At 36.0% G+C, this 12,576-nt stretch overlaps 1 protein-coding gene across 1 annotated transcript in view; it reads right to left on the bottom strand.

The window, feature by feature from the left end:
- Window positions 1-12,576, bottom strand: part of LOC120630656 — a 147,082-nt gene that overhangs the window by 113,498 nt on the left and 21,008 nt on the right. The window contains exon 3 of the mRNA XM_039899920.1: window positions 3,587-3,654. Coding sequence (XP_039755854.1) covers window positions 3,587-3,654 — 68 coding nt within the window. The remainder of the gene's footprint in view (window positions 1-3,586; window positions 3,655-12,576) is intronic.

The following is a 12,576-nucleotide window of genomic DNA, read 5'->3' as shown; positions in this document are numbered from 1 at the left end:
GACTCGAAAGCAGGGTCAACGCCTACTGCGCCAATCGGCCGTCAGACTAAAATATAACTCTAAGTTTCTAGGTGCATTTCTGACTATGGGTTACTAAAGTACCTGCCAGACGATATCCTCCTTAATAAATCCCACTCTACTATGGAGGAATCGGTGATAAGAGTTCTCCATAAAGGTGTGTGGAGTCCACCAACTCTCACTGGGCCAGCGTGGTACGGTTAACCCCTTCTCATTGTGGGAGGATATCCGTGCCCTGAAGTGGGCCGGTAATGGTTTGATATGATCGCTACGGATACCATAAAATTCAGTAGTGTGATATAATAATATGCAAACATTTCCAATTAGCGCTTTGTGGATTTGAAGAGAGACACAATTTAGAGCTTCCAGTGTGAGAGCCCTCTGCGATACTGTTCTGCAGTTTGTCAAGTGGTTCAGTTATATCCGACTTTAATTGGATGAGATCGGCTTGAATAGTTCCTACTTTGCAGCTGTAGAAACTATCATCATCTTCAGACTTTTATGCCTTAGATTTCCCTAGGCCTAGCAAAATTCCTAAATATTTTGTTTATTTATTCATTTTCTTACAATCATAAGTAGATAGGTAAACATAGGTGACTTGATGTCCTGAAACTCCATTGACTTGCCTAGTGGCGCAGTGCGCAGCGACCCTGCTTTCTGAGTCCAAGGTCGTGGGTTCGATTCCCACAACTGGAAAATGTTTGTCTGATGAACATGAATGTTTTTCAGTGTCTGGGTGTTTATCTGTATATTATAAGTATTTATGTGTATTTCATTCATAAAAAAAAAAAAAAAAAAATATTCATCAGCTATCTTAGTACCCATAACACAAGCTACGCTTACTTTGGGGCTAGATGGCGTTGTGTGTATTGTCGTAGTATACTTTGTATGGACATTGCACAATCCTCTAATGTTGTACAAAATTTGAAAAATTTAAGCGGGTAGGTGAACAAATACGCCGCCAGCAGGTCGAGATACCGCATCATATAATGCAATCCCACCGCCAGCTGACAAGCGGCACATAGGCATATACAGGTTGCTCCCAGAACACGATTCCAATATTCTTCTAATTTCTGGAAATCGGATGCCCTATGATTTATGCGGTGCCAACTGAAATAAAATGTTTCGGAAACTCTTACAGGGTGACTAAGGAAGTTAGGCGCTACGCTAGTTACGACACTGATTCGCAGATTATTTTTTAGGGTATAGACATTTTTTTCTTATCTCTTTTAAAGAGCTGAGTCACTAAACTGACTACTGAGCTACATCTCTCGTGGGTCTATAATTACTAGCTTATTCTATGTTTACATACATTAAAACTGGCCTTTTACAGATAAAAAAAATTACACAAAGAAAAATTAAAAATATAAGCTGACCTTAAACGTCAGAACAACGTACTTCTCTTACTGTTGTGTCACATTGTAACTCGCCAGTGTCAAATGTAATGTTTATATTATTGTCATAATCTAAAAAAAATATAAATTTATGAATATATATGGCGTACTCGTACGGCCGGCTTAATGAGTGTGAATTGTAGTGAGATATAACACAATTGTATATTATGTAGATTATGATTAGATTGCATTTTAAAGTCCACTGTATGCCGAATGTATACCAAATGAAATCTTTGAGATGTCTCTCAATAAGTTCAAAGTTTATATAAAACGTAAGCGTATAGAAAAATCCTATTATAACGTGAAAGATTACTTAAACGATAAAAAGCTTGGGTACGAATTGCTCTTACTAGCTTACTGTGAGATGGTAATAACAAAAAAAATTACCCGGCTAAGTTTGTTGTGGGCTCTTCTTAGACCAGGGTGCGTTTCGAACCCTCGTAGCTCTAGGTTTAAGTTGGCGAACGAATTTATCACCATCCCCTTACAATTATGTAATCATATTATATGCATGATCGCTTCATAAGTGTCTGTGATAGGCCTACATGAATAAATAAATTTTGAATTTGAATTTTGAATTTATGAAAATTATGTTTCATAGGCTGGGTAGGCTCTACATTTTGTTTTAAACAAATTATTCTCTCACGATTCTTGCCTCGATTATTATTTCCGGCGGAGTAAAATCTACTTTCCAATTTGAACTGGACATTTTAAATTATTGTTAATCAACCACAAAGCGAAATATTATCAAAAGGTTAAATACGGAAAATGGCGTAAACCGATATACAGCCGACATTGTTAACTGCATACTGCCTGTATTAAAACATAATTAATAAAGTGAATATTTTCGTATATTAAAATTATCTCACAACGAATGAATAATTAGATCAAATTGAACGTTATTTATCATAATAAAGAAGGTCCAACTTACGTTACAATTCCATTCCATTTAAAAAAATGCACATAATTTTCAACCGCATATAAACTTTTTGTTGGTATTAATAATCCATCTTCTATAATTTGCAGTAAGGTACATACTTAACTTAATCGGGACTTCATAAATAAAACATGCATGTCTAATATCTTGAATTATGAGCCTTATATCAATGTAATAAGCTCCACGTTCCGAGCAAGTGTGATGAAAAATATGACAATAAGCAAACTATGCAATTCGAAGCTGAGGAGTTCCTTAGTGAAAATCAACTGGTGATAGCTTTATCTCACTGTGAAAGGTATTATGTTTTCCAAGGAATCTCCAAGAGGCATTCATTTGTTGTGCACGGCCATCAATGTTTCAGTGTTTGGCAAAGAAAACCACTCACGTTGGAGATACTCTCATCATTATTTCTATCATCACGATTATAATTATTGTCATGTTAAAATTTTGCTCCTTTGGTTTACAATATTGCAGTGTTCTTAAGGATCTCTTTTTTTTTGATAAATTAGAACCAATGTTACTTCGTATTATTATAGCTTTCTTTATACGAATAAATGGTTAAAATCGGTTATGTTCGTTCGGAGCCTAGTCGATACAGACACACCATCATACAAAGAAAAAATCTTTTCGCTGTATATTATTTCTAACTTCTGCCCGCAACTTCTGCGTGGACTTTAGAATTGGGTCTAAAGCTTTGCTCGTTAAAAATTTTTAATCTTACCATGGGAACAATTTAAGAGATCGGTATAGAAAGTACATGTCCTTTTCCATAGCATAGGGGGCACGCATGCCAAATTTCAAAGCTGTCTGCCCGCGGCTCAACTAGTAAACAATTTTCTATTTTCCCTAGGGAACTTCTAAAGGAATCGGGATAAAAGGTAGCCTATGTTCTTTTCCATGTCAAAGGCTACATGCATGCCAATTTTGATTCAAATCAGTTCAGACTTTTTGCGTGATTGAGTTACAAACATCCACACTTTCACATTTATAATATTAGTAGGATAGTAGGATAGTAGGATTAGTAAATTAGTAATTATAGAGCATAGATTATCAATAACCAGCAGGTCAGATTCAAGTCTTGATAGACCCAGAGTCTGCAACTCGTAGTGGAATAAAAAAAGGTATGTACATGGAAGGGCGGAGAGGGCTACAGTCTACAGAAGCTCACTAATAAGTTAAAGAGCATAGTTTAAGAAATCGCTCAATGCTTGACAATTTGTATGGAAATAATGCTTACCTAGTCTTAAAGTTTTAGTAAAGAACACTTGGTATATGGTGGCACTCGTTGTTTTCCTATAACGTAACCTGAAACAAAGAAAAAAATGTATTAGTTATTATTTTTATAACAACAATAATAAACTTTTTTTACAGCACACTAATGACTTACTTTGGTTTACATTATTGCAGTGTTCTTAAGGATCTCCTTTTTTTTTTAGCTATATAATATACTTCGTATTATTATAGCTTTCTTTAGACGAAGAAATGGTTAAAATCTTGGTTGACACGGTAGATTGAAAGCAGCCAGCTTCGCTCTTATCTCCCGCAAGATATAAAAGTGATTGTAAATGTTGATGTTGGAAAAGAGCAACTACTGAGTTTCTTGCCGGCTTACTCGGTTGAATCTGCTTTCCGAACCAGTGTTAGAGTCACTACAAACAGACATACTTGACATTTCAAAAGTGCTTCTAAAGTAGGCCTACTTGAAATAAATGAAATGTGGTTATTTTTATATTTAATATTATCAATGTAAAACGTTTCCCCCAGTAACTCGGAGAGCACGTTAATCGACTCGGTATTTATTAATTACTTGTGATTGGAGCAGCGTGGTGGGTCAATGCTCTAAAATCGTCTTTCCTACGGGAGACGAAGCCTGTGCCTTGTAGTGAGACTTTAATAGGATGGCGGAGCTATAACTATATCTATACAATAACATATATGAACAGCTAGTATATAAATATATGTTTTAACCTTAACCCTTATCCTTTAGCCACTCCGTTAACGAAATATTACAATTATGAATTTGACAGCAGCGTCGAAATACGAGTAAGCGCCAATGGGCAACAGGATTTCGAAATCTGTATCGAAATGTGACTCTTAATAACAGAGGCAAAGGAAAGCAAAGGCAAAGGTTGATACCTATACAGCCATCAGTACCATAAACATAACAAGTCTTCAAAATTTTATTATTTCGGAATTCCGCTAAAAACACCAAAAGAAGTACAACTTCAAAAAGAAATGCCGGGCTACCTAACTCAGTGTTTCCTTTCATTGATGCAATTTAATATAGTAGTAAAATAACATGCAATTAAATAAATATTAAATATGAAAACCTGGATAGCAGCTTAATTTTTGTGCCTTTTGGAGTAGAGACTTTGGGACCGTGGGGTCCGGAGGCAAGAGCCCTTTTCAAAGAATTATCGAAAAGGGTTATCGAGTCTACCGGTGATCCTAGAGCGGGCAGTTACCTTGGCCAACGAATTAGTTTGGCCATCCAAAGGGGCAATGCTGCCAGCATCTTAAGAACTGTGCTTCGCTGCGGTGGTTTCGAGGACGTTTTAGATTTTATTTAGTTTTAAATAGTTTATTTTAGGTTATATTTATAAAACAATTATTTTGTTTCAAACATATAAATAAGATAATCAAATAACATGATATACTCGTACTAAAGATTTATAAAATATTAAAATAGAAATATGAATTAATAATTAGTTTTTACGTCACTGAACTTGTCGGTCTTTTTTTTTTGATCTCGTCAACTAAAAATAAAAACATAAACGATCATCACCATATATGCATTAAGAAACCCGTTGTTGCGTAATATTTTGAATTAGCTATTGGAGCTAGCGGGCCTAAGAAGCTTATATTAAATCGAAGATAGTTCTCTTAACCCCACAAAGCCGCCGAGTCATCCCGCCCACTGACGGCGTTCTTTGTAAAGTTTTCTTTTGACCGCTAACGGCAAACTTGTATTTTCCTTTCTGCCAGTTTTCTACGTAATTATTAGTTCGTAGCAAAACAAGAGCTAAGAAAGCATTTATAATGGAAACTTTATGGGAGTTATGACATCTTACATCATTGACGATCTCCCTCGCACAGTGGTGAGCAATGTGGTTTTTAGTGGGAGGGTTCACGGTTCCCAGGTTCAATCCCCGGCAGAGGTAATTTCGCTGGTCTTGTCTGGTAGCTGGCTTTGGCCGTACCTAACCTTTTTGAAGTTATATTTCTTAAGGCGTGTTAGGGAAAAATTATGAAAGCAATCTTTTACGATGCGCGCGCACACCGTCACAAAAAACCTACACCCTTTTAGCTACAAGGTTTGACAGTGTACACTTTCAATTGTCAAAGTCTGCGGGCTCATTCTAGTGATTTAATAGATTTAATTGTACAAAAGGTAACAAGTAATATGAATTATAGAGAAGCCTAATATACAGTATTAGAGTCAGTCCAGTTGTTTTATTTCACTCCTTGGGAAGTCAGGTTTATAGAGTACAGACCCACAACACTGCTCTAAAGCAGGTTGGTGGGCTTTAATGATGTCTTTTATAAATTGAGATTTTTGTACAATTGAACTTGGTTGTTCGATTATGACATAACTAGATAATGCGCTATAATAAAACTTTTAAGCTTTTAAATACCTTTTTCTATTTGTTAGTGTCGTTTTTTCTACAAACATAGAATAAGGCGAAAGATTAAATTTGAAAATGAAAAACCACCACGGCATGTCCAAGCGTTTTAGAGTTCCGGTAAGATTAGGGGTATGTGTGTAATTTAGCGGCCATACTGTAACAGGTTAGCCCGTTGCCATGTTAGACTGCATCACCAGTCACCAGGTGAAATTGCAGTCAACTTGTCAAAGTCAAAGTCAAAGTCAAATATTTCTTTATTCAAATAGGCACATAGATGGCACTTTTGATGCGTACATTACATGTAAAATGTGACATGACTTAAAACTAAAGCTACGAGGGTTCTAAATGAGGGTTGGAGTACGAGGGTTGTAATGCTGAAGCTAAAGAAGTCCGCATGTTAGAAACTTGGTTGATGTAAACTCTCTTTTCTCTTCTATTATAAATAACGCCTGTACGCTGTTGAGGAAAAAATAAATAACACTGATGTTGTTAGGAATTATTATTACATGTAAGGTATATGGTCCTGTAGCGATGTCTCTACGCGCTTGCCTTGGCACGTTGTTAGTCAGTTCGAAATTTTGACCCAAACAGGGAGTCGAACCCCGGCAATAGTGATCCCAGGTTGATAACTCAACAGAGCAAAACGTTACTTTGCGTCAAAGCATAGACTTCAGCTCTATGAAGCGCAAGTAAGACCTCACATGGAGTACTGCTCACATCCTTGGGCTGGGGCACCTCTTTTCCAACTCCTTTCATTTGATCGGACACAAAAGTGGGCAGTTCGACTTGTTGACAATCCAAAATTGACTCGCAGTTTGGAGTCCCTGGGGCACCGAAGAAATGTTAGCTCCCTTTGTGTGTTCTATCGACTCTATAATGGAGAGTGTTCTGAAGAGTTGTTTGCGTTGACACCTCCTTCCCACCCTCATCATCTGGATGCCTGGTATTCTTCTACTGTTCGAAATACCAGATCATTTCTACCGCATACTTGCAAATTATGGAACAATATCCCATCTGATGTGTTTCCTCAAAAAATACAATCTAGGGTTATTCAAGGGGCGGATAAACAAATTCCTTAACCGGCAACGCATCAGTGGCTCCTCTGGTGCTGCAGATGCTTATGGGCGGCGGTGATAACTTATCGTCAGGTGACCCACTTGCTCGTTTGCCCGCTATTAATATTAAAAAAAAAAAACTATTAGATAAGGCAATTTCAGACCAACTTAACAGTAGGTTGATTTTGGCCTATTGCCATACAAATACATAAGACCATGATTTTTTTGCCGGGAGAAAAAAAAAACAACTCGCATAGACAATCCACAATCTTGCGGTCGCACAAGTTACCTAATCACTAGGTCAGAACAGGTCAAAGTCACTTGAGAAAGAAAAGTCTTTTCTTTTCCTTACTCAAAGTTATTTAGCTTCCGGCCCTTCACGGAACAATAGTATAAAATTCCTACAAAACTTCTCAAGAGATTTCGGTATGTTTACACTTTTGTAGTTACTTTTATATTTTTGATGAATAATATTTTTTTTTAAAACAAATGATATTTTACTATTCATTTATTCTATACTAGCAGACCCTCGTGACTTCATCTGCGTATGAGAAAATCGAGAAGCTAGAATAGATGTGATGCTAACATAATAATCATCGTGGCTACCTATGTACCTACTATTATTTTACGTGATATACTGAGTTAGTAAGTTGTCATTATTTTAGTTGATACATACATACATCCATACGTCCACCCTCACAAACTATCGCATTTATAATATTAAGTAGTATATAGTACGCATATATTCGATCGCTGTCCCATATGCCAGAATTATGTCCTTTATCTCCGGCAATATTTATCAAATCTTCATTAAAATTAGACACTAAATGTTTTATAGTATACACTTTAAAATAAAAAATAATAATTATTAAAATCGGTTCAAATTTAACGGAGCTATGAAGTAAAATTGATAAAATTGTTTATCCCGTTTCCCGGAGGAAACTTATTGTTTATCGGGATAGAAGTTATTCTATATGTTGACCCGGAATATCAGCTACCACTATACCAAATTTTATTTTGCGTGATGCGAGGACAGACAGATATACAGACAACAATTAAACAAAAATCTGTTTTGGACTCAGATCGGTTATAAAGCATCCCCCGATCAAAATTTTCTAAATATATCAAATGTAAAGAAATCTTCGATTTACAGTTTTATTATAAGTATAGATTATTAGCACTACACATTAGTTTTCGACCGACAATAGTGTTTACAACGAAAACAGAAATTAAAGTAAATCATTTATTTATCATCATCAGTCTTTATTTTTAACATTAATTTACGCTATAATTGGTAGCTTAAATCTTAATAGCCTTCCTCGATAAATGGGCTATCCAACACTGGAAGAATTTTTCAAATCAGACCAGTAGTTCCTGAGATCATTGCGTTCAAGTGAGCAGAAAAACATATTCTTCAGCTTTATATATTAAGTACAGGATTTAATAAAACTTTAAATTTGTACAGTTTCTATTTTAACTTGTCTAAATTATTCAGATCTGAAAATGGAAATGGCTAATGAGAAAAAACCTTAAACGAATATTTTTACCGAATTCTGTCAATATGTAGCAGCAGAAAAGGATAGCGATTGTCGAGGGACTTGCCTAACGAGTAAACCTTGTGGAGCTGGAATTTGCAACACGTTTTATCCCCAAAGTAACAGAGGTTATGTACAGTAAAATTTCATTTTAGCTTTGCACGTTAACTTCCCAATTCCCCGAAATAGGTAGGTGTTTTTATTGAATTAAAGCTTTTTTTCGCACGGTGCGGTTACAGTTTGTGGAAATGACAAATGGAATAATCTTATCAAATTATCATCTCAAATCTTCAAAGTTTGGCCGAAATCACAGTAGCAGATATAAAGCTAACTAATTGCCTAAGCGGTTTGTCATGCCCATCGTTTTGGATTTCGCTAGACGCTATTCTATTTTTACTAGCTTTATATTGGCTTCACCTGTATGCATGTTTGTAACCGACTACTTTGAACTTGATTTTGACCCTCTGCAAATTCTGACTTCGTTCAAACTTTGTAGACATATTGAGAACCGATGACAATACACTAATTTGATAATATTATTCCATTTATCTATTTGAAAAATAAGATTTTTGTTAATTTATATAATTTTCATCTATAGTCGATAATATATCTATATGCTGTTAATTTTAATTTTCAACCATTACCTTTAGCCGAACCTTAGCTCACTAATGTTATCAAATTTGATGGTGAATGGTTGGAATTAAAAATAGTAATATAAGAAAAACTAAAAATCACGCTTTTACAAATAAACTAAACTAAACTAAAAGGTTTAGTTTGTTTTTGGAGTTTACTCCTTAAGAATCGATTTTCATATATGTTAGCTTTTATTAAAATAAGATGTTAATTTTATTGAAACTTTTGAAACATTACGTAAGTTGTATAAAATAAAAGTACTGATTGTTAAAAATTTAGTTTAAAATTATAAATATTGTTCAAACTTCCGTAAAAATATGTTTAATTTAACTTGTAGATTTTCAAAGAGATGTTTAACGATTTTCATATTTTTAAATCCTTAGTAGCTCAATTTTGACTTCCGGTAATTTTGATAAAATAATGTGATTAATCAAAATGAATACTCTTTTAAAATTTCATTTTGGTTTCTAAAAAGAGAGGGAATCAGTCTTCATTGAGCTGCTAAGCTAGTTGGTAGTGTTGTGGTGTAAGAAGAAATTAATAAATATATCTGCAGCCGAATAAGTGTTTTTAATAAATCAGAAGCTGGGATAGCACTTGGGAATTTGGTGTATTGTTACCAACCCTGGTGTGATCGTACGTCCACAATAAGATCATCCAACAGTGTATTGATTTTACAATCGATGAAAGATGCCTAGTGACCGGTCGAAGAGTAGACAGAGGACCAATGAGAGGACTCCCAGCGTTATACCGGGAGTATGCCCAAGACGTAGTCGATCCCGAACACGTGGTCGAAGTTCGAAAGGATCTCGTAGCCCGTCAGCAGCACCTCGGACCAGTAGCAGTGGCGTCACGCGACGCCGATCCAGAAGATCACCTCCGAGGAATGATTTGCAGGCAAGAAGTCGAAGCAGGTCAGTGGTTATATCGTCATTTGAACGACATTCCACCCGTGTGCCACCAGCACTTTCGCAGAGACATGCCTCAAAAAGTAGATGTATAGATCATAATTTAAGAATGCAGAGGCGTCACCGATTGCAGACTTCTCATAGAGAAAGTGTCAGTAGATCACGTAGTCCAATACGCCCTTGTTCTAATGAAAGACCTGCATCTGTGACGCCGCGGCCTTCGACTCACGATGTTTTTAATAGTGAATTACTCAAATGTGTAAAAGAGTCTTTGCAATCTATTGCAGCTATAAATCTACAGAATAAAGAAAAATTTACTAATAACAACGTAGTTCCGGAGTTCGATCCTAAATCAAAAAATCAAACAATTGATACTTGGTTGAATAAAGTAAAATAATGTTCTGAGATTTATGGCTGGGATAGTAAACAGACTACACATTATGCCCTCCCAAAACTAGTTGGCACTGCGAAGAAGTGGTATGAAGGGCAACCTTCAGTGTTGCATACGTGGGATGAATGGGCCCAAAAACTTAAATCTGCTTTTCCATCATATGAAAATTATGGTCATTTGCTCACGGAAATGCTAGCAAAAAGGGCAAAGTTTGGGGAGGATTTAGAAGAATACTTTTATGAAAAGTTAATAGCCTTAAACCGATGTGGTATAGTAGGTAGGAACGCTATTGACTGCATTGTTTACGGAATTGATGATAGGTCGGTTCGGTATGGAGCAGAGGCAGTAGGTTTTGAGGATGTTGATAAACTATTGGGCTATCTGAGGGGTGTCAAACATGAGCGGTCAGATAAGAAATCGTCACGACCCGTGGCTGAAACCTTGCGTAAATCTATAAAAAATGATTTAGGTAGAGTTATAAAATGTTTTAACTGCCACGAAACGGGGCACGTGATCTCAGGGTGTAAAAAAACTATCGTAAAGTGCCAAAAATGCAAACGTATTGGGCACGACGATCCTGAATGCAAAAGAAGTGTCTGGGTAGATAGAGCTGAAGTCAAAACGTTGTGACTAGACAGCAGTACTGACTTAGGAGTAGACGATAAATTTATCAAGGGTGTATACGTAAATAATGTAAAATTGACCGGCTATGTAGGTTTTGGTAGTCAGTGTACCTTAATAAGAGAATCAGTTATGACAGAAATTGAACCACGAGGAAAATGGGAAGTAATTAATTTGCCATCTCTCAAAGGTTTTGGTAATACATATGTGAGGACCTTGGGTAAAACTAAGATTTCAATAATGATTGATAATGCTAAACTTTATGTTGAGGCAGTGGTCGTTCCTGATAGCTTTTTAAACTATGACCTACTCATTGGACAGACTGCTACAGAGTAACCTCACATATTAGTATTTAAATCTGATAAAAAATTGTTGATTATTGATAAACAAATAACAAACGACACAAGACTGGTTTTAAAGTCTCATAAAACTGTGATGATCGACGGTTGCGTTTCTGTAAAGGTGGTTACAGATACTAATTTTAGTGGAAGTGTTTTTGTTGAGAACGGTCATCGGTTAAATTATAGTGTAGAAACCGGTGTTTACAATTTCACAAAGGGTATTGGTCATTTAACTATTCTAAATTATGATAACAAAATAATTCGATTTAACGAGGGTCAAATCTTGGCCCGTGCTTATTTTACGCGAATTGATAATAATATTAAAGATGTTAATAGGATACAAGAGGCTCAAAACCATCGCGGTACACCTCCACTTACATTGGAAGACCTTTATGTTAGTAAAAGTTTAGACAGTAGTCAGGTACTTCAATTAATTAATACTTTAAATCGGTATCGCGATTGTTTTGCCATATACTTGACTGAATTAGGCCAAACAACGATTACAGAAATGAATATTCAGCTAGGAGATTCAGAACCAGTCGTGTATCGTCCATATAAGATGAGTCACTCAGAACGAGAAGAGGTTAGGAATATAGTTGAAGAACTTTTAAAGTTTAATATTATAAGGGAATCACAATCTCCATTTGCGAGTCCTGTGCTGTTAGTGAAAAAGAAAACTGGGGATAAACGGCTTTGTGTAGACTATAGGGCCTTAAATAGGAAAACCATTAAGCAACATTACCCACTGCCTCGTATTGAGGACCAGATTGATCGTTTGGCTGGAAATAAGTATTTTTGTGCTTTAGATTTGGCGTCTGGTTATTACCAGATACCATTAGCTGAAGAAAGTAAGAGTAAAAGTTCGTTTGTAACACCCGATGGGCAATTTGAGTTCAATAGAATGCCCTTCGGGTTGGCTAACGCGCCGGCTGTTTTCCAACGAACCATCAATTTGGTCTTAGGCAATTTACGCTATAATGTTGCATTAGCTTATATGGATGACGTATTGATACCAAGTAGGTCATTCGAAAGGTAGGTCTCGAAAGATTAGAACTCGTTCTTAAAAAATTTAGAGAGGCGGGATTAACTCTGAAACCACAAAAATGTTATTTCTTTG

The sequence above is a fragment of the Pararge aegeria genome, chromosome 16 (genome assembly GCF_905163445.1).
Source record: "Pararge aegeria chromosome 16, ilParAegt1.1, whole genome shotgun sequence".
Taxonomy (NCBI): Eukaryota; Metazoa; Arthropoda; class Insecta; order Lepidoptera; family Nymphalidae; genus Pararge; species Pararge aegeria.
Note: the sequence above shows the minus strand (reverse complement) of the source record. Positions and strands in the feature narration are given on the sequence as shown.